Genomic DNA, 22,910 nt, shown 5'->3' with positions numbered 1-22,910 from the left:
AAAACCTTTTTCCCAGTGAAAACATCATCATTCCGCGTCATTCACGTCACGTAATATGTGAGTCAGAGGTCGGAAACTGGGGCTAGATTTTGCTAACAGAGTTGCCCAGTTCGGGGCTCGTCATCACTTTTGTCGTCACGTTGTAGTTCGTTTGTAGTCCATGTGGCCTTTCATGTCCAACAGTTTTAATGTGAACTTGGGAATTTGCCGTATTTGTCACTTGAAAGCTGCATATCTTTCTTACACAAGCGTCTTACACTATATTTTAAGGAAATGCAGTTGTTTATTTAGGATTGGTGAGTGTATGTTTTAACCTTTGTTGTGGCATCTGTGTTTGTCACACATTCCGACGGCAAAGCACATGAACACTTGCTGTGGGGAAAAACAAAGTAGCCACGGGGGCGGTCCTTGTCATTCCGAAGTGCCATGAATGCACCATTAGATTCATATGCTTGGAGGTGATTATTGCATCCCAGCAATATGAAGCACACATTTTCCTACCGTGAGAAAGTGGCGACACCTTGTGGTACCTATGAGGACTACAACCGAGTACAACATACCTTGGGGTCTACAGTTCCTAAGCTTAGCTTTGATCAACAAGTCTGACCAGCAGGTTATGAAAAAAAAGATGAAAAAAAAAAAGTCCTGCAAAAATCAAGTTCAAGAATTTTATTGTTTTTGTGTGCATGGTTTTAATTGTCCATAAAATCGGTTTATGTCTATTTTTGAGAACAGACAATGAGATATCATTGATAAATGGGGGATGCTACTGAATGGAAGAAAACATTTCTTTTTACCCAAAGGTCTACCCGGTCCATTTCACAAAGTTTACTGGACTACCAATTTCACACATATTTATAACTTAAATTGTGACCCATATTCCAACTCTAACATGAGAGTTCCATGTATTTGTTGTGAGATCGGCTTCATTTCTTTACATTTGTTTTCCATGTAATCAATGGGCTTTTATCCAAATGATGTCACATTAAAAAACAAAGCCAGTTGTTCCAAACGTAGAACATTTAATACGTGCTGGATAGCCAGACATTTAGAGGCATTAGGGCACCAACACGTCTTCCAAATCAATATTAGCCCTGTAACGGATGACTAGGGGAAAAAAGAAAAAAACATTATTTTCTCCAATTTGGCTAAGCAATATGATGATATATCTGACATGTAAGAGAGCTCACCATGGAGATGCTGACAGTTACAGTTTACATTAGCGATGCTTCACATGGGGGAAAAAAAAAAATCATCTGCTGTCCATCCAAGTCTCTCAATGCCAGTGTGCATCTAAACCAATATCTTACTTTAGAGTGGAGACAAGGAGCAGTGGCTCAAAGTTCCTGGTTTTTCTTCACCAAAACCAAGACCGACAGATGGACTACAGTGTTGTGTATAGATCACTCATATGCAGTTGTGTGTGTGTGTGTGTGTGTGTGTGTGTGTGTGTGAGACTGTGAGTGTGTCTGTATTGGTGTCCTATGGGGACAGGGATGAAAGGTCCTTATTGGGACATCTGGGCCTCCATGGCCTGTGCCGTCCACTCTGGAGCTGCCTGGCTGATTTTCTCTAGCAGGTTGTTGACCTGGAAGCACAACGACTGGATCTGCTTGTCCCAAGTGGGCAGCGGCTCCCGGGCTAAAGGAGAGAAGAAGAGCACAGTCAGACACTCTTCAGACTAGTCAGGGTTAGAAGAAGCTCTTACAACTAGCACTAGCTCTACAAAGTAAGAAACTCTTAAAAACTCAATAAAACACTTAGATGCTTTCATAGATAAAGATGAAGACTTGCAACAACATCATCAAGCAGTACTCACTTTCAAAATGAACAATGCCATCAATTTGGTCTATAAATCCATTCATACGACCTTCTGTAATCATCTGTGAGGCAATCTTTTCAGCCTGTGTGTAGGGACAAAAAATAATAATTATAATACATACATTTACAGTAAATCCTACCCTAATATCCAGGTTACTTAAAGGAGTTGAGCTGGTAAAGAATCAATATTCAACCATGACATTGATATCAGCAACTCCCACTTACAAAACACAACACACATTGTTGTAAAGTAGTACAGTATATGTTGAAGTATATATTGAATTCCTGGTGCAATGGCACCCACTCAATGATCTCCTGAGTTTGAGTTGGGCTTTCCACACAGAAATCTGCGATTTCTTATACTTTTCTTTTTTTTCAATCTGTTACATGCAAAATGCTGTAATAGGAAACCTCATTCACTGACACTATATGGATGTGAAAATTGCAAAATATCAAACATGTTCTGAAAACTTTAAAAAAAATGTCAGAGTCGGTGTGTAAACACGATTAACACAAAAATGAAGTCATATTTAAATCAGGCAAAAATTTTGGACAGCTTACTTTAGCTGGGGGAATCTCCAGAAGAGCTCCTAGTTCCTCAAAGGTGATATTGTTGTAGAGTTTGCTGGCTGAAAGCAGGTTGTGCTCGATCACCGCACGGTCCAGGATGCTGGAACCTGAGGAAGCAGCAGGAGAGTCCATGTGACTTTCAGTTGGTAACAGGTCTACAGCTGTATGGGTAAATGAACATAAATGCATTTTCCATACATTTCCATAACATTTACTTACATTGTCAAAAACTTCAGAATTTCAAACAGTCAGTGTAGGTATAATTTAATGGTTTTATCAATATTCTTTCTGATTGACCAAAGAGGTTATTGAGCACAACGACCAATCCAATTCGACAATTGCCCTTTTTAGACATCAATTATTATTATTAGTATTATTATTAATAATAATTATATTTTTAAAAACATGGCGTGAAGTTTCTTTTCTCAATTTCGCAAGTAGCTGTATAGCAAGATATAGCAAGATAACGTTTTGTCGGCTGGTTAATATTGGAAAATAAGTCCCTTCAGAATGAAGCAAGGCCCATCAGTCCTGTTCGCTTGTCAGAACTTATTTTCCGATAATGATAGGCAGACAATACATCATACCATTCTTGTTTGCGTCAGGCTGAAATCAGTTTTATCATATAATCTTCTCCACAGCATACAACTCAACAGACCACATTGGGACAGAAGCACTGTATCAAACTCAGTGTTGGGCACACACCATCTGCAGTGGTGGCCTTCTGGTGGGGCATCAACATGGCGGCAAACTCCTGCAGCTGGTTGCCCCTGATGATGCGGTCCAGGTACATCTTCTCAAGGATGCCGTAGGCCGCCAACTGCTGGCAACGCTCGTCTTTGAAGAGGGTCGCCAACATACGGGAGCGCTGCTGACCTGTACCACACACACAAACACACACACACACACAGCTCGGGGTCAGAGACTTTCTAATGAGGAGACACAGCACTCAAAATCTTCCATAGAAATGCATGGAGTTAGTTTGTAACGCCAATATGGCAGTTGTCTACACATACCCCTCCCCTACCGTGGCAAAACATCAACATGTGAATACATTGAGCCAATCATGTGTTGTGTTGTGAATACATCGTGCCAATCATGTGTTGTGATCTCGCCGCTGGAGCAAGATTGGTGTCGTGAAGGCTTGCGCACATGCATTTCTGCCGAAATACAGGCACGATAAGTGCCCAAAAAGTGTTGCAATATGGCCACCGAGTGGAGGGACTTGCCTAAAAGGACTTTGTCGGGGTCACGTCATTAGTCCTTCATCAGCCTTACCCATGCCCCCAATACTGAACCATCATCACATTAAACAATGCATCAAACAGTGACCTTAGACCTCACATGAGGACCAACCTCTCCATAAGCCGACAGAGTAAACCTTGCTGTCTCTTAACTAATGTATAGAATAAACAAAGGTCATATAACCATCCAGAGTTGATGTCAGAGAGCTGTGGGGTCCTACCTGCAGAGGCTAGTATGGTGCAGTGGAGAGCGTGTTTCAGAGCCTCGAGCCGCTCACTCTCATGGACGATCGATTTATACGAGAGTTCGTTGTAGCGCTGTGCTGCCTCGATGAACTTCCTCCTGTAGTCAAGGACTCTGGCATAGCACACCTGCAATGATAGAAGAAGGCAGAGAAAGCGTGGACAATGTCACAAAAATCTGAAACTGCCTGAGAGCAGAGTCTATTGGTGAACTCTGGTTCTTGAAAGCATACTTGAAGAAAGAAAGAAAACATAAATATGTGAAGGGAGTTGCAAACTAAAAGAAGTGATGTCAGTTCATGACAATTTAGTTTGTGCACAGGAAACCGATGGTCAGGCCAAAGGGTTCTTGTTTTAATTGCAAGTGCATTTCAACATTGGTTCTTTTTATGACTGGCCTAATCTGATTTACATTTCTAAAACTGATAGTTCCGGTCCTTGATTGTGATTGGCTGAATCACGTTTGATGCCGTTGTAAAAGGCAGCATAAACATACACCTTGACCGCATTTCGTTCTATATTACTGCGCTACCATAACTTTGAAAAAGCACTGGTAGTTTACTTACAAGACGATTTATACAGACAGTATCTTCACGAAGTTTAGCGTTTGCAGCCATCTTGAATTTAGTCACGATAAGTCGAGCGACGAGTAAGAATGAACAGGTATGATAAGGGATCAGATTCCAAAAATAATTCCGTGGAAATGCATGGATTCCAGTTGCTGCTACTGGAAGAAACTGGAATCCATGCATTTCCACTGAATTATTTTTATTTTTATTAAATGTCAGGGCCCTCCGAAGTCTACCAATGAAGTGTGGAGATACATTGAGCCTCGTAAATGGTATAAAACAGTGATTTATTTGCATGGCTAGCCCGATGCCGAAGCACCACCATTGAAAAAGCGTTTGGTAGCATCGGCTAACTAGCGCCAGATTTTGGAGTGCAGGGGACAAGCCGAGATGGGCTATGAGACATACGTTCACACTCGGTATCATGTTTCAACACACTTCTATGGTCTATGGGCCCTATCATGACATTCTAAAGTGCATCGTCACTCGTCAAAAGTCTATTCAAATTTAGTAGGATGTCCAGTTCACATTGGGAGGGGTTTCGTTCTCAAAAGTGGAGCGCATGGCGTAACAAGGCGTTCCTAGGTCTTTTAATCAGTCATATGGGTGTGTTTGGGGTAACATCATTTTAAACCAATGAGAATGACATCTGTCATTCCCTTTAACGGCGCAACGCGCGATATGTCAAATAAATGCATCGGTATTTTGGCATTCAACGGCGCATTTGAAGGAGGCTGCTTGCGAGACCGTATGGAATAGTCATTCTTAAACCATGCTTTACTAAAACCTAGCATAGCACTCGTCTATTATTTGAACTCATTGGCAAAGTGAAACTAACTTCACCAAGGAGTCAGTCAACGACAAGACAGTTATATGCAGTTACTTTCACTGTTGACTGACAATGGGTTACCATCGAAAACATAGGCTGGAAGAAGCAACACTTACCCTAATGTTGCTCAAATGACTGAATAAAACAACATTTATCCTGTAGAGGAGTTGCTTATATCTCATGACAGTGCGTCTTCAGCTGTGCTCCATACGTGTCTCTCGCCTCTCCCCTAATCACTTTTAACATTTATCATTACCAATTTGCAAATTTGCAAAGTATTTCGTAATATCTCTATTCTAATTATGTTTCCCATTGTAATCGTGCAATTTAATGCTTTGCATGGACGTGCGCTGGTGTGCGTTCATGAATGATAGAAGGATGGTGCGTGTACCTGCCAATATGACTGTTGACATGCGCTCTTAAAATAGCATATGAACAACTCGCCATTGACTTCTGACCAGGTTTAGGTGGTGTATGATAGCGATTTTTAGACAATGCGTGAGTCCCCTCCCTAGGTTGTTAATTGCCACACCCCTGGGCGCAATGCTTAAAAAAGAAACGTGCAAAATACCGAATTCAACTTTCCGCGGGTGAATAACGAGTATTACGCCATGCGCTGGTGACCCAAAATACAGCCCAATATCACACCGGAATTCTCCTTTAAGTAGATAGGATAGTGGAGATTGACAGGAAGTGAGTGGGAGAGAGAGTCGGGGTGGGATCCGGAAAGGACCACGGGGGGGGGGGGAATCGAACCCGGGTCACTGTCGCACGGTGCAGGTGCCTCAGCCAGTCGTGCCACCGCTGGGGCCATGAAAAGCGTCTTTAAAAAATAAAGTTGATTTCCCAGGATTCCCAGGAAAAGTGGCCTCGTGTAATCCCTAATGTGTAATCCCTCTCGTGGATACCCGTTGTTTCAGTTTTCAAACTGTCGGCTATCTTCAGTATGAGAACTGTCTAGTCTCCCACCTAAAGTAGCCATTGCAATAAGGGTCATTCCACGCCAACTCAGCCACTCATGTACATGACACCTCTTAGATTTTGCTGAAAAGCGGTGAATATATGCCTTATGTTACCAAACAAAGGAATCTGAAGTTTCAGGTCAATATCTCAAACGGTTTGCCTGTGGCGTCCATTTGAATTTCGGATGCCACGGCCCTAAATTACACATTGGAATTTCACATTTCATCTTTTGCCATTTTTGGAAGTCTATAACGTCTGTTCTAATAGTGGTAGAGGGCTGGAAACTGGTGTGGTAGTTCATTGTAGCCTGTACTACACAATTCTGGAGGCAGAATCAATATTCCTTAGTGTTTGGGTGAGGTGGGTCACCAAAGTCCTAAAAAATGTTGACGGCATGTGTGATTTTTCACTTTTTGGGTGGCCGTAGCACCACAATTAATGATCATATTTATTCTAAACAGGATTATTTGTTATATGTGGGAACCTTGCTCTTGCCAAAATTAATTTGAAGGGTATGGTACCACTGGTGGGGGTTTCATGGGGGTCCAAAAACCCTCTCTGGCAGAGGTGACTCTCTTGGAACCCCATATTTGGACCCCCAAATGACCATGTGGGCACTTGATGATCCCAATGGGATTTATACCAGATAAAGGCACATATTTGTTCTTTCTTTTAATGAAATAATTTTTTTGACTATGAAGCTCCATAATATGAATTTTATTCTTCATAATGCACCATTTTGGACATTGTTTCCAGAAGTCTGGAATGTAGATCAGGGAGAATTTAGTGATGATAAAGCATGACAATAGTGGAAATAACTTAGTATTATGCTCAGTGATGGCAAACAAATAAATACGGATTAACCCCTTATCCCCCATGAAAGAGACCCTCCATCAAACTTCAAAATTGAAATAAAGCAATGATGCGATCATGTTCCACTGATCATTTTGGCCAAGGCGTAATGTCTCTCCAGTTCGCACGTTTCCTTGTGTTTTTTAATATCTTTAAGAACATTACATTCTTCTTTGTTAGTGCTGAAGATATTAAAAAACACGAGGAAACATACGAATTGGAGACGTTACGCCTCGGCCAATAGGATCAGTGGAACATGATTGCATCATTGCTTTATACCAATTTCCAAAAATAAGATACGGATAAAAATAATATCACAGGATACAATATTCACAGATGTCGATGCAGGACAACAATCGGATTCAGAATAGGCAGAACACTCGCAGTCAGATCAGCCACAAAACTCAGGTTTTCAGCCATTTCAGCCATTTCAGCCGTTTTCAGGATGTCAACAACATCCTCACATGGCCATAGGACTAAAGACAGATCCCCTGTTGGGTGCCATTCCAACATATCATTTGTTGTGTCAGTGTGCCAGACATCTATGGACACAGTGCTCACCAATACAAACTTGACCAAAAGGACCATGACAAAATTATGCCACTGCTTCCACAATTTCTTGAATAATAGTTAAAGACACTATTCAATTTAATTTTCAATTTTATTTGGAGAGTGACAGGGGCAAGGAAAAACTCCCTTTTATTTGTAGTGTTCTTACACTATTTAACATTCTTGTTATTTAGTTCTTTAAAAGTTTGATGGCGGGTCTCTTTCGTGGGGGATAAGGGGTTAATCCGTGACAGTCTCAGTATTTAATTGTTTGCCATCACTGAGGATAATACTTCCACTTCCATAGCTATTTCCACTATTTTCATGCTTTATCATCACTTAATTTTCCCTGATATACATTCCAGACTTCTGGAAACAATGTCCAAAATGGTGCATTATGAAGAATAAAATTCATATTATGGAGCTTCATAGTCAAACATTTTATTTCATTAAAAGAAAGAACAAATATGTATCTTTATCTGGTAAAAAATACCATTAGGATCATCAAGTGCCCACATGGTCATTTGGGGGTCCAAATATGGGGTTCCAAAAGAGTCACCTCTGCCGGAAAGGGTTTTTTGGACCCCCATGAAACCCCCACCAGTGGTACCATACACTTCAAATTAATTTTGGCAAGAGCAAAGTTCCCACATATAACAAATAATCCTGTTTAGAATAAATATGATCATTAATTGTGGTGCTACGGCCACCCAAAAAGTGAAAAATCACACATGCCGTCAACATTTTTTAGGACTTTGGTGACCCACCTCTCACCCAAACAGTAAGGAATGTTGATTCTGCCTCCAGAATTGTGTAGTACATGCTACAATCAACTACCACACCAGTTTCCAGCCTTCTACCACTATTAGACGTTATGGGCTTCCAAAAATGGCAAAGGATGAAATGTGAAATTCCAATGTGTCAATTAGGGCCGTGGCACCCGAAATTCAAATGGACGCCACGGGCAAACCGTTTGAGATATTGACCTGAAACTTTAGATTCCCTCGTTTGGTAACATAAGGCATATTTTCACCGCTTTTCAGCAAAATCTGAGAGGTACCATGTACATGAAACCCCGATATTGGATGTTTTCACATGGAATGACCCATAAAGGAGTAATGTAGGAGGTGGGGTAACATTTTCTAACAGGTTACAATGGTTTCTGAGCTCCATTGATGATGGCTTTTTTCACTAGTCAGGTGACTAGCTGAACTCAGAGTGATGTGCTGACTAAACCCACTGGAACTGAAATCTCAGAATTTCCCATCTCAGGGTAAATCTAGCCTGAAAAGTGGGTTGGACAGAAAGCACTCTTGAGTAGTAGTGGTACCTTGTAATGAACCTGCAGCTGCTCGTTGGTGGACTCATTCTGCAGCAGGGAGGCACGGTTGATGTAGGCCTCCGCCTGGACAGGGTCGTCGTCCTCCAGGTAGAGACGGGCGATCTTCAGATATGTGTCTAGCTTATAATCAACATTATACTGCCTGAGAAGGAAAGAAAAACAATTTTCAGTCTTTACAAACTACAATATCTACAATTAATTGAAAGTATACATCAAAGTATTTATCAATGCAATACTACCCTCCTTTTTAACCTTAGGTACCAGCCACTAACTCCCCATCAATAACCACTGTCTATTCTTACAGAACTCCATCTTGATGCTTAAAGGCACACTATGCAAGATTTTCACCTTTATGAAGCCAATTTGATGGTAAACGAACTTGTAATAGGCAAATCGTTCACCTAGCATAGCTATACAGCATAGACGTATAGCAAGTCCCTACCGAGAAAACCAGCCATGCAACTTCCAAGAGCTGCGTCCCGCCAAACCTCGCGAGAATCATGAAACATTACCTTGTCATTAGATATAGCTCTTTGGAGATAGTTTTTGCCTGTTGTTAATCCTTCACCTCCACAACAAAAGCATTTGCATTGTGTACAGGGGGGATAAGTCACGAGAAGTAACATATGACTACATCGCGACTCTAGAGGGAGCTCTACACTTGCCAAAAATACCTAAACCTGCATAGTATACCTTTAACTATAAATCTTCACTTTCATAACTGGAACTCTAAAACTTGGATTACATTCTTGTATGGGTGAATGGCTGATAGTGAGTGGGAATATAGCTGATAGTGAGTGTGAGCCATATCCACTTACTTCTGTCCTGTTTCCAGAGGAATGCCCACTAACACCTGAGCAGCGTTCCTCCAGTCCTCCTCCTTCTCATATATTGTGGCCAGATGCTGCCTTATTGAAGCCACCTGCAAACACAAGCACTTGCTTTCATCTGGGAAAAGCATGAAAGGTGGATAGTGCCTAAGATATTGCCTGAAGCACTTTCATTTGAGTGCAACCCTTTAGCCCCTCATGGGCCTTTTTTAACCTTTTGTCCATTAATACACTGGGTTACTAGTTCTAAATGTGTATAGTATAGAGGAAATATCAATGGGCGTACAACTGGTGCAATAAATGTGACAAATCCAGTTTTAGTGCTTAACCCATCTACAGGGATGCTAAAGCTGTGCGGTCAATATTAGAGCAGAGGATATTTCCGTATTCCTGAGGGCTCCTGCTGGATAAAGTCGCTGTGTAGCCACTCACCTGCTCCTCGAAAGAGATGACCCTGGGCTGGATCTTCTCCAGGGTGAAATGGCAGACGGCCTTGGACGTGCTGTCAGGGAGGTTGGGCAGGTGTGCGCAGAAATCGCTCAGTAGTTGTCTAGAGATCACTAAGCTGACGTTCTCATTGACCACTGAGAAAAGAGCACGGACATGGTGACATTAGAAAGAGTGCAGAAACACATATGAGGAACCTGTGGTATGAAAAGTGACTATTCAGTGTACCTACGTTTTAGTCAGGTTTCTATGATGACACTGTACATCTCTCCATATGCGACCTCTACGAAATTGTTGTATTGCATGCAAAATATATTTGCAGTACACGGCTACCATATAAACAAGCTGTGGTGTATGAGAAAATACTTTTGGTGTAATATTGAACTAAAGGTAAGAACAGGAGAAAACTTTATCCACAGTAAATAAACCGAGCATGCAGAGTGTAGTTTTAATCGGAAAGGAGATCTTTACTTACTAGCTTCCACAAAGGCCTTGAGTGATTCTAATTGTTCTGCATCTGTGAACTGAATAGCCTTCTCCAAAATTTGTCGATATCTGAAACAAACAATGCAAATGCTATGATCCCTAAAGGTGGTACGTTTTGCTGAATCCGATCATAATCATATGAAATGAAACTGAATCTCGTTTCTCCTCGCTGTCCCAAAATGAAAACAGTTGAGTAACATAGCCTGCTAACTATCTAGCTAGTGCTGGTCAACATTAATGTCAGTGATGCAACGTTAACGTTACCTTTGGCTGTATCAATCCAGCTAGGATATCATTAAGTAAGTTATCCCATTATGTATCTATGCAACTGTTTTGCTGCCTGTAGAAGAAAATGCACAAATCTAACTATATAACCCTGTCAAAACTTGCAAGCAGTAAACAGAGTCGTGATGGTTTAGGATAGCTAGCCGGTAAAACAGCCAGCATAGCTGGAATACAAACTAGCAAGCTAAGAGCTAGCTCATTGATAAGTACCAAGTTGTTCCCTTGGCATTTGAAATGCCTTCCTGCAAAACTCATTATTCAGCCATGTTTGTGATCAGGCGTAACGACATGTTATAAACTATACTAAATATACATTCAACTGTCCTCACACTGACTCAATTTTAAGATAACCACCGGTAAAACAAGTCTGAGTAACGCTAATGTTTAGCTGCTAACTAGCTAACTGGCATTTCTCATCAGCAAGTCAGCATGCAAGTCTGATACAGTGTTGTCATCCGCTCGGGCTTTACATTACCATTATACAGTGGATTAAAACAAAATTGCCCCTGGAAACTCGATATACCCTTAGTGTGGATAAAATACACTTACTTGCCGGCGAGATCCTTGTGAGATCCGCTTGAATTCATCAGTTGGGCAAGCTCCTGTCTAACTCCCGTCGCCATTTTCTCCAATATCAACAAACGAGCTCTTCAAGAAGGTAACGCATCTGCGGATGTAGAACTAGAGGTGACAGCCTGGTCCTCCAAGCTGATCTGTGTGCGCGAGGGTGAAGCTTTTTTAGCTGCGAGTATTTTCAGTAGGCCTAAACAATTTATTGAAATACACTGTGTAAATTCTAAACACACTCAAATATACCTGCACTGCATAAGATAAATAGAGGAATGTAACATAGCCTACTGTATTCGAAAAATAGCCCTAGAAGGGCTACCCAACTTAAACCATAATTTGTCTAAGCCTATATTACAGTCTAATATAGCTTTTACACAATTAAACAACTATTTCTTTGCACTTGTTTTTATTTTACCCCGTGACCAAATAGTTTGGTCCTCCCGTCTTTAGAGATAATCTCTCTAATTAACGCATTGACTGCCAAACCTTTTTCTTGCTTTGTTCAAAGTTCAAGTTCAAATGTATTTATAGCCTAGCACACGCAATGGTCTTTCAGTGCGCTTTACATTTTATACACAGGATACTATTTCAATTGACCTTAATTACAGTAATAATATGAACAATTTAATATGAAACAAACAAACCAAAAAAATTATGTAAATGAAATAAAATGAAAGAGGCCTATGAAATAAAATAATAAACTCACAGCAATAAAACAACTCCCAAAAGTCACAGATTAATGAGGCAGTAGAAAATAATCTCGTTTTTATTTCATTTATTTTTTAAAACAGGCTAGGCCTAATATAGAGGCGAATCTGATAGGCCTGGGAACAGCATAATGGCTAAATGGACAGCTGACCATCTCCAGTAGATCTAAGAGACCTAGGTTTATATTGAGCAAACTATCTGGTGATGTGCTCTCTTTTCTTTGTTTTGGCTGTCTAATAGACATTTTGGGGAAGCCAGTGATCGCATTGTTATAGTCAACCCTGCAGGATATGAAAGCATGGATGAGTTTCTCTCTGTTCTGCTTAGACACAAAATCACAGATCTTATGTGGTCCCCCTGTGTAGAGATCAAGCTTGAATAAGACTTTGAAATTACTGTGGTGGTAACTGGTTCTCATCACAAACACAACTGCAGTCGTTATTTAGGCTTGATTCAATTGGGTTGGATTGGTGCTTGTCATTTTCAGTATCAATTTTCAGCTCACTTTTTGAGCAACGCACACATAAACGTAGGCTAAGCTGTGGAGTGAAAATGCGTTGCTGGCAATGTCCGCTAGATGGAGGTAGAAACTCTTTTGACATGCTCCGTCCCGTCGCTCCTTGGCAGATGACAGCTTACCTCACTGACCGGGCAGTGGCTGGGGAGGAGAGGCGCACCAACCAATCATATTTTGAATTTTACCTGATTCCACTGTGAAAAACGATGACTTGACGCCCATCAACGCTTCTCATGAGTAGACTACGTTAACAATACTGACAAAAAAGCAGAAATACGTTGGTATCTGGTATCTCCTCACACCTTGAGTTTCCGTGGGGTTTGCGTGGGGAGGATGCGTCGCCAAGCGGGACCAACCAACCGCGATCTCCGGGACTGGAGAGGGTAGATGATTTTGATTCTTCTTCGCATATGAGACGAAGACCGTGAAAGATCCTCTAGTTTGCATCACTAAAAGACGATCAGTTTTGAGTTTAGGACAAAACGAGCATTGGGTAGCCTAACGATGGAAGGCAAAAGCATTTTTTTGTGCGGCGTTGTGGAAGGTAACCAATTTTCAGCATCCTTGATAAATATTAGATTATTGCATGGACTTAACTAACCGTTACTCTACTTTGAAAATGGCATAGCCTATCCTATGGGCATTCTCCCTATATATTCCGTATTTTTTTCTTTATGAAGGCCGAATGTGTGTCAGTGTGCTGCCACTGTGTGTAACGTGTGTCTACACACGTGTGTGTAATGTGTGTCTCTGTGAGTGTGTTTGTGTGTATGTGTGTTTGTCTGTTATGTCTGATACATAGGGAAGGCTTAGGCTATTATCAGTTTGTCTGTTGGTATGTGATTTAAATAGCGCAGTCTATCTCTAAATGATGAGCATCACGTGCGTTGATGATGACCCTATACAGAGCGTGCATGAAATCCTATTCATAATAATTTCATGCTGCCCAATGCATATTTGGAGAAAGCGCATGCAGACAATAACGATGAAATCGACAGTAGCATCATGCATTGTGTGATGATTTAACGAAGTTGATTAAGTCATTGCATTCTTTCTTTGGAAATATCTCTCACACTGTTTCTCAGATGTGGGTTGGTAAAATTATCAGTTTTTGTGGCTGCTGGCGTTTTCGTTGATGGCGTGCGCTCTCATAATGTCACCAGAGCACACAGTGACCCACTGTAAGTGTAAATGGCGTCAGATTGAAATAGATGTCTGGATGAATTGGCTTGCTGTTCTCCTGCAGGTCCAGTCATACAACAACCTCCCATCAAACCAATGGAAGAAGCACAACACTCACAGCATCACAGATCTGCAGTGTGTTTAACAGTGGGTGTAGGGTCTGTGCCCACGCAGTCCTCTTCCAACGCCAAACCCAGCATGGGCGGGCGAGAGATAACAGCCTATTTCCATCTGAACACAGAGTTTGGAGCATGTAGATAATCTTGAGCTACACAGCATCTTTGTCTTATCTCCAACTATAGCCGAGTTGATCAGCCTATAATATTTGAACTCTTCACCGGTAGAGATGGCATCGTTCTCAGCTGAGGCCATCGTTGCTTGACCCTGGACTACTGGCTGGGTGCCATGACATTATTAACTGGAGTTACTGGAGTGCAACCTTCCGGAGTTTTATGTGCCAGGCAAACACAGCATGGTTGTGTTTAGACCTAGCAGAATGAGAGGTGCATTATACATTGAGAGAATTGCTGTTGTTGCCGAGTCTGTTTTTCTGGCTTCTGGTCTCACCTTAGCCCAGTTATTTTGAAACAGACTAAATCCTCAGATCCAATACAATTTGAGGATAATTGAAGGGCCATGTGATAACAGGAAACATGACCGACTTTAATTCAGTAATTTTATGTAGTTCAACCTAATTATAAAACCAATATCAGGGCACATGTCAGAGACAGTTAGTGAGCGAAACGCACACACACACATGGGATATCACCACACACACCCACACCCATGTTTTGTGTCGTCCCTAGACAGCGCTGCCTGCCTGGTTAATTGGCTCAGCTTAGGAGTTTCTTTCCCACTGACTCCAGATAAGAGTAGTTCTGTTCGGCAGCTCAGGGGACCGGTCGTGTCTGCCGTTCTGCTTCGGCAGCATTGCAATGGGGGTCATGCTCACACCCGCAGGCCAACTTGGGTTCGCTCACAGTCAGAAGGGCTTCTGCCGCACGGCTTGCAGTCAGCTGTGCTTACAGCCAGTTGCAGTGTGTGTGTGTGTGTGTCACAATGGTAACAAGGAGGCTTTTCTCTGTTGGGGAGTAAAAGAAAGAGAAAATGTGTGTGAGTCTGTTGGTGTGTATGGTTAGGTGTTTTTTAATGTCAGTGTTATAATTAGCCATGACTCACACACAGTTCCCCCCCTGTGTCCCTCTGCCTGGCAGGTTTCTACGGGAGACCATGGTCCATGGAGCAGCGAAGAGTTCTCTTCCAGTGGTGAGCTCACTCAGCTGTGTGTGTATGTGTGTGTGTCTGCATGCACTTTTGCACTTGTGTCTGTGTGTGCATGCATGTGTGTGAGTGATAGGCCACTTTAAGGGATATACTACATCTTTGATATCTGCTTCTATTTTGTTCATAATTATGATGAGTATTACCAAAGTCCTTTTAGGCAAGTCCCTCCACTCGGCGGCCATATACCAACGTTTTATGGGCACTCATCGGGCACAGTCTTTGGGTCGAACTGCGTGTGCGCAAGGCTTCACGACACCAATCTTGCTCCAGCGGCGAGTTCACAACACATGATTGGCACGATGTCTTCACAACTCACCATATGATTGGCTCAATGTATTCACATCACACCACATGATTGGCTCAATGTATTCACATGTCGACGTTTTGCCGAGGAAGGGGTGGGATATGTGTAGACAACAGCCATGTTGGCGTGACAAACTAGCCCCATGCATTTCTATGGAGGATTTTTTGAGTGCTGTGTCTCCTTATTAGAAAGTCTCTGGTATTACTTGATCATTTGTCCAACACCTTGCAACTTGTTCTTTGTGTCAGGATGCAGAGATGGGGCCTCAACACGTACCTGTACGGCCCCAAAGATGACCTGAAGCACAGGCTTCTGTGGAGGGAGCTGTACACTGCAGAGGAGGAGGGTGAGGGAACCGGGAGCTGCTTTGGGCTGTGCTGAGGGAGGCAGACTGTGTGTGTGTGTGTGTGTGTGTGTGTGTGTGTGTGTGTGTGTGTGTGTGTGTGTGTGTGTGTGTGTGTGTGTGTGTGTGTGTGTGTGTGTGTGTGTGTGTGTGTGTGTGTGTGTGTGTGTGTTCTTCTGACTGATGGGATCATGAAACTGTGTGTGTGTGTGCATGCGTGTGTGCTATGGATCAGATCATGGAGCTCTGGTGGGATCATGGATATGTATGTGTGTGTGTGTGTGTGTTGTGGGTGGTTGGGTTGGGGTCATGGAGGATTTGAGTGAGAAGATGTTGCATGTTTCTAGTTTCTATTAATGCATTAACACATCCTACAGTAGGTCAAGCGCACAAACTGACAAAGAGCAGGGCAAACGCACATGAGGTCAGTCAAACACACACATGGACTCATACACCGAGCACAGGCCAGACATAAACCCACGCCCACACAGACCTCTTTATCGAATTATTTATTTTAATTTTAAAGTTCGTTCCCATGTAATATTTAGTCATGTTGAAACACATGAATGACCTCTGATCCCATCCTCTTCCTCTTGTAGTCCAGGTGAAGACCCTCATCTCAGAGGCCGAGGCCAGGGGCTTGAGCTTTGTGTACGCACTCTCCCCTGGCCAAGACATCATCTTCTCCAGCTCCTGTGACCTCTCCCTGCTCAAGCGCAAACTCAAACAGGTCTACCACATCTCGTGCTTATAGACTTGAATCCACTGTATGCTCTGTGTACATTTTGCTTTCTGGACTAAGATGATAAGAGTTCACTCAGTTTAGAATAATTAGTGTTTGGTGACGAAGTAGGATGAAAGTAAACTCTCTGCATCGTTAACACATTCAGATCATCGCTTTCAGTTCCACTATTTGTCAACATTCTTTAAGCTTCTGGTAACATGCGTTCAGCATCTAAAGGGACCATCATTGCTGGAGGGTCTGTGTCATATTAGCACGCATGCTCCGTTGATGTTGCTAGCACCATGAGTAAGTGGAATCACACCTCCCACATCTCTTCCATCATTTTCCCTGTGACCAGGTGGCGGAGCTGGGGTGCAAGGCCTTCGCCGTCCTGTTTGACGACATTGATCACTCCATGTGCCAGGCGGACAAGGAAGCCTTCTCCTCATTCGCCCACGCCCAAGTCTCAGTGACCAATGAGATCTACAGCTTTCTGGGGGAGCCGCCCATCTTCCTCTTCTGCCCCACAGGTGGAGATCCTCAGACAATACTATACTATACTGCACTATATTACACTATACTATAATACTATACTATACTGCACTATATTACACTATACCAGGGGTATTCAATTAATCTTCAGCGAGGTCCAGTTACGGAAAATTTCCTCAAGCAAAGGTCCGGAGCATCATAATGTTTAACGTGTGTTTAGGCTATGTATATATGTATGTATATTAGGATGGATGGATGGAGCCTAGTTGTAGATAGATAGATAGATAGATAGATAGATAGATAGGCTAGATAGATACTTTATTGATCCCCAAGGGGAAATTCAAGAAATAGAAGATTGTAGGCCTAGGCCTAATGTTTAATGTGAAATAAAATAAGTAGCCTAAAAGGCAACATTCGAAATGAGGAGAAATAAGGCAAGATAAGAGTAGCCTAATTGGGGAGAAAAACTGAGTAGCCTTGGCTATTTTTAAGATCTTAACGTGCACTTAAAATTTGAGCTGAGACAAGGATGGATATTCCACAGCTGGTTCCTTGAACCCATTAATCAGCAAGTTTAATTTAATTGTTTTAGTTTTTTTTATGTTGACCCGAAATCCTGGAAACCCAGGAATATCACGTTGTTGGGCAGTGAATGCATGTAGGCTTAACTAGATTGTGGTGGATCAATCATATTGCCTTCTTAAATCGTAAAATATTTTGTGGTCTCAGTTCACTGTTGAATGGGCCTACCCTATGCTTGCTCAAAATATATGCTTGTAGACGGCGGGCCAAGTCTGTTTTACTGCTTTAGTTTTCGAATTGGTAAATCTCCTACAAGCGAAATTATAGTTCCTGAAGCTCCTGAAGTAGCCTAAATGCTGTTATCCTAACCAACGAAACATTTAGCGCAGCTTTGAAATCTTATGTGAAAATCTAAATTAGGCTATTATGGTCTGGGTCCGGATAGGATCACGTCACGGTCCGGACTCGGACCGCGGTCCGCCATTTGGTGATGGCTGCACTATACTATAATACTATACTATACTGCACTATATTACACCATGCTATATACCGGTAATACTATACTGCACTATATTACACTATACTATATAATACTATAATATAGGCTACTGTACTATATTACACTAAACTATATAATACTATACTATACACTGTAATTGTGTCATTGCTATTTGATTTATATTTACTCAATCAAAACAACACAAGTGTAAATTTATTCATATTACCTGAGATACACAATTAAATAACATGACATTAATGTTTTTAAAAATGGAGATATAGCGTTTTGGAACCAAACCTTACACTATACTGCACTATATTACACCATATTACACAATACTACACTATACTGCACTACACTACACAAACTATGCTCGGCACTACTACTCAATACTACATTGTACTACACTATATTACACAATGCTATTATGCATAATATTACAAAATTACTACTCAACTCCATCTTTGCATGGTTTTGACAGTATGAAGTATACAGTATTGTATATAGGTGTGCAAGAGGACTGAGGTTGTACTTACAATATTAACACTATAATACAATATAAAGTAACAGCTTGGTCATGTGATGACAGAAAGCCCTCTTATATGTAAGTTACAGCTAGAGGAATATGATGACTTCATGTCCACTTCCTGTCCTCTCCCTCTGCTCTGTGTGCTCTCACTGTGGCATTATGAGCAAGTGTAACAGTACAGTACAGCACAGCACCATGATGTTCAGCAGGATTATGAACTTACCTGCTGTGCAGTTATGCCACACTAGTGATCATACATGTGTCCTGGGGGAAATATGTGCGATTTATTGCCATGTTTTATCAGCTAGCTACAGGAGGTGGTGTTCTGTGCATTGCCTCTTAGGGTTATGTCCTTATTAAAATCTTGCTTAGATTGGGAGTCTGTTGTGTATTCGCTCTCTCATGGAGGAGGCTGCATGGTGGTTCAGTGTTGTGTTTTGGGTTGTGTGCTCCTCTGTCTGGGACCTGCAGAGTACTGCGACTCCCTCTGCTCTCCCAGCGTGGCCAAGTCACCGTACCTCATCACCGTCGGGGAGGACCTGCTGCCTGGCATCTCCGTCATCTGGACAGGTCTGAGAGACACACACACACACACACACACACACACACACACACACACACACACACACACACAGTGTTCTTCACTATGTTCTAGTACTTCTTCTTAACTATGTTAAAGAACTTGTGTCCTTATTTGGTCAGTTGGAGGTCAAAAACATCAAAGACTCCCTTGATGCTGTGACTCCCTTGATGCTGTGGCTGATATTTGTGCAAATCACAGCCATATCAGAAATAACTCAAATAGCTGGTTGTGGACCCCAGGGTCCAATTTATCAAGACACACCACATGTGATGTTTGTCCCAGATAACCACGGTGCGTTGTATGAGCTGAGGCATAAGCAGGTCAAACTGACACAGTTCTGTGTGAGTTCCACTCCTTGGGGCCCTTCTGAGAGATCGGGGGTCACTTACGTTTTCACCATGTCCTTAAGACACAGCTCACGAAACATACAGAGCATAGTACTCGTGATGTACTGAAATATTGATGTATAAAGTGTCCTAATATGGTAATGTGCTAGTATACAGTAAATTGTAAAACATTGTTTAGCGGTGTAAAATATACAACAAAAATGATATAAATGTAATGTACCGGTAATAGACAGAAACATAACAATGTATAACAGAAAACATGATTTACCAAGAAGATGAATAGAAAAGTAAAGAGAAGTACATGTAGTTTAAATCTACCTACAGTTGTAGATTCACAAATTACAAAATGTTATCATGATATGCATTTGTCTTCTTCATTCAAACCTTGTGGAAAATGTAATAAATTACTTTTGCATTCCACAAACAGGAAGTAAGGTCATTTCCCGTGAGCTGAGTGCTGATTCGCTGTCCGAAGTGCGTACAGTGCTGCAGCGCCCGCCTCTGCTATGGGACAATCTCCATGCCAACGATTATGACTCACGCCGCGTGTTCCTCGGGCCCTTCAAAGGCCGCCCCCCTGGTCTCCATGGACACCTGCATGGTCTCCTCCTCAACCCCAACTGCGAGTTTGAGGCCAACTATATTCCACTGCACACTCTGGGGAGCTGGCATCGCAGCGGCAGTGAGGACAAGAAGGGTAAGAGAGGAAACGAGAAAGGAGGAGAGGAGAGAAGAAAAGAGGAGAGGAGAGGAGAAGAATAGAGAGGAGAAGAATAGAGAGGAGAGGAGAAGAGAGGAGAGGAGAGGAGAGGAGATGAGGAGATAGGAAAGGAGAGAGGAAGAGAGAAGAGTAGAGGAGGGGAAAGAAGAGGAACAGAGGATAGGAGCGGAGGTGTGAAGAGGAGTAAAGGTTGGTGATTAAAGAAAATGAAAGGAGAGGCAACTGGAAAAGAAGTATTGAACAGGTGAAGACAGAAATAGAAGAGGAGAGAAGAGGGATAAGATGATGGGAAACAGCACTCACCTGTGCCCCATTAGACAGGCCTGTGGAAGAGAGATGGAGAGATGAGAAAATAGATAGCAAGAGAGAGCTGACATTTTATGCCTCAGTTAGTAGCCATTTGACATGAAATACCCTAAGGCCAAAGGGCAGTTGGTTTCATTATAAAGCCTAAGTGACCATCCCTAAGTGACATGATAACATTAACATGTGTATTTTTCCTCGGGCTACTGGGCTGTCCTCTCAGTGATAAACACTCTCAAGCTCCAATTAGATCCAAGAAATGGATCCATTTCCACACTGTTGAGCCTTTTCTGTGCTTATTCTACTGTAGGTTAGGCATGTGTGTGTGTTTATCAGGCATTATAATGACAACCCATTTTCCTCATTAGCACTCTGCTTCTGTGTGGACGATTGCTCATTTGACTGTGACTGTGACTGTGTTTGTCTGAGACCCCTGAGGCTGTTTCAGCACTCAAAGAGGTCACATGTACAAATGTTTTTGTCTTCCTTAATTAAGGATGGACCACACCATACCCTAGGCATGTGTACACGTACACATACACGTACAAACACACACACACACACACACAGGCTGTGTGTGAAATTGGTCTCTGCCAGCTGGTGTAACTGTGATGTTTTGTGCAGATGATGCAGAGCGGTACTGCCCTGAGCGAGCTCTTGATACTGCACTACTCGACTGGATGGAGGAACTCAACCAGTCCCTGCTGCCTGGTAAGACCTGAGAGAGAGAGAGAGAGAGAGAGAGAGAGAGAGAGTTTGTGTACATGTGGTTGCGGACTCAAAACTGTGATATTAAAGAAGAAATCTGGCCGATTTGTACATGGATCTTGATCACTACATGTCGCAGGGTACTGTTGATAGGAAAAAAAAAACGACCAAAATTGGTATATGTATAAGTATATATACTCTTTTGATCCCGTGAGGGAAATTTGGTCTCTGCATTTATCCCAATCCGTGAATTAGTGAAACACACTCAGCACACAGTGAACACACAGTGAGGTGAAGCACACACTAATCCCAGCGCAGTGAGCTGTCTGCAACAACAGTGGCGCTCGGGGAGCAGTGAGAGGGTTAGGTGCCTTGCTCAAGGGCACTTCAGCCGTGCCTACTGGTCGGGGTTCGAACCGGCAACCCTTCCGGTTACATGTCTGAAGCGCTAACCAGTAGGCCACGGCTGATGCTACCGACCTGGAGTAGCTGCAGCTAATGGCCAGTGCTCCCAGTCAGCTATAATACTAGGTCTGGGGGCATCATCTAAACGGGCCTTTTTGCCTCTTCTGTTCTGTTCTGTTCTGTTGCACACCTACTGTAGCTGATGATGATGTTCCATAGAAATTATCATTCTCTGCTTCATATTGTCTCTCTTTTTATCTTCTTGTTCCCTTCAACATCCTTTCATCTCTCTCCTTTGTTTTTCTCCCTCTCTTTGTCTCTCTCTTTTCTCCCTCTCGGCTTGTCCAGGTCGGCAGGTCCGATCGAATGACCACAAGTCTTCCAAAGCCTCCTCAAAGTCCCAGTCCTCTGAGAGCGCAACGGATGGCTCTAAAATGGCGGATCCAAAGCCCACCAAAACCTCCTCAGAGCCCCCCAAGAAGGAGGACACCACTGCCCACCTCAGCTCCTCAGGGGGCAAACAGGAGTCCCCCACCCCTGTCTACAGCAATGGAGATCAGGCCTCACGAGCTGACACCCAGGCTTCCACCAGGTCACTTGTGGAGAAACCCCAGGGGAGAGGGCTTGTCACTGGGAAGAACCCTCTAAGCGAGTCCCAGGTCAGGCTACTGGTGGGCCTGCACTACCTCCCCCATGAATACGGACCGGCGGCTAAGAGTTTGCTGCAGGACCTCACCTGGCTCAAGGCCAACTGCCAGTGCGTCAGTGCCAATGGCAACAAGAAGAAGGCGCTACCTCAAAAGGTCAGTCAGAGGTCACTAGAGGTCGTATGAAGTCATCCTGCTGCGTGGATGAGTGGATTGTGTCATATATTTCAAGAACATGCCTGGTGCATCTATCTGTCTTTTGGAGATCAAAGACTTCCACAAGGCTGCGGAGATAATTAGGGAGGGGTATTGACTTTGCTGTCAGTGCAGAACATTTCATCTCCTTGAGGCTTGGGGGAGATTTAATGGACTCGGGATCGGGTCTTTAGTTTGGCAAGACTTCAGTACACACTGCAGGCAATAAACCGCTCACCCTGCAGAAGCGCCAAGTCATCCTGTTTCTTGTCATGTCGAGCTAAATCATGTGGAATT

The 22,910-nt window shown here is 42.7% G+C and overlaps 3 protein-coding genes across 4 annotated transcripts; 2 read left to right on the top strand and 1 right to left on the bottom strand.

Moving 5' to 3' along the window:
• Positions 1–654: 654 nt before the first annotated feature.
• cops4 (COP9 constitutive photomorphogenic homolog subunit 4 (Arabidopsis)) lies at positions 655–11,678 on the bottom strand. Of its 2 annotated transcripts, none has more exons than XM_076303668.1 (10): positions 11,580–11,678; positions 10,735–10,814; positions 10,245–10,396; positions 9,801–9,904; positions 8,971–9,124; positions 3,857–4,007; positions 3,097–3,267; positions 2,383–2,552; positions 1,820–1,904; positions 655–1,641 (listed from the first exon to the last, which is right to left on the bottom strand). In XM_076303668.1, the coding sequence occupies exons 1-10, from the start codon at positions 11,651–11,653 to the stop codon at positions 1,508–1,510; spliced, it is 1,275 nt and encodes a 424-aa protein (XP_076159783.1). In that variant the 5' UTR covers positions 11,654–11,678; the 3' UTR covers positions 655–1,507. The 2 variants fall into 2 exon arrangements, with proteins under 2 accessions (XP_076159783.1, XP_076159784.1); XM_076303669.1 differs by having other exon boundaries at positions 2,383–2,498.
• Positions 11,679–14,942: 3,264 nt separating this feature from the next.
• Positions 14,943–17,894, top strand: LOC143141836 (protein O-GlcNAcase-like). Its single transcript, XM_076302541.1, has 5 exons — positions 14,943–15,018; positions 15,222–15,273; positions 15,844–15,941; positions 16,538–16,668; positions 17,021–17,894. The coding sequence occupies exons 1-5, from the start codon at positions 14,943–14,945 to the stop codon at positions 17,246–17,248; spliced, it is 585 nt and encodes a 194-aa protein (XP_076158656.1). The 3' UTR covers positions 17,249–17,894.
• Positions 17,895–18,773: 879 nt separating this feature from the next.
• On the top strand, positions 18,774–22,691 carry LOC143142639 (protein O-GlcNAcase-like). The gene is made up of 4 exons (XM_076303670.1): positions 18,774–19,274; positions 20,062–20,331; positions 21,283–21,369; positions 22,120–22,691. The coding sequence occupies exons 1-4, from the start codon at positions 19,052–19,054 to the stop codon at positions 22,602–22,604; spliced, it is 1,065 nt and encodes a 354-aa protein (XP_076159785.1). The 5' UTR covers positions 18,774–19,051; the 3' UTR covers positions 22,605–22,691.
• The last annotated feature ends 219 nt before the right edge of the window (positions 22,692–22,910 follow it).

This window comes from Alosa pseudoharengus, unplaced genomic scaffold, assembly GCF_046254945.1.
Source record: "Alosa pseudoharengus isolate Yale_2024_CS ecotype anadromous, Long Island Sound unplaced genomic scaffold, YU_APseudo_1.1 YU_APseudo_1.1_scf_24, whole genome shotgun sequence".
Taxonomy (NCBI): Eukaryota; Metazoa; Chordata; class Actinopteri; order Clupeiformes; family Clupeidae; genus Alosa; species Alosa pseudoharengus.
Note: the sequence above shows the minus strand (reverse complement) of the source record. Positions and strands in the feature narration are given on the sequence as shown.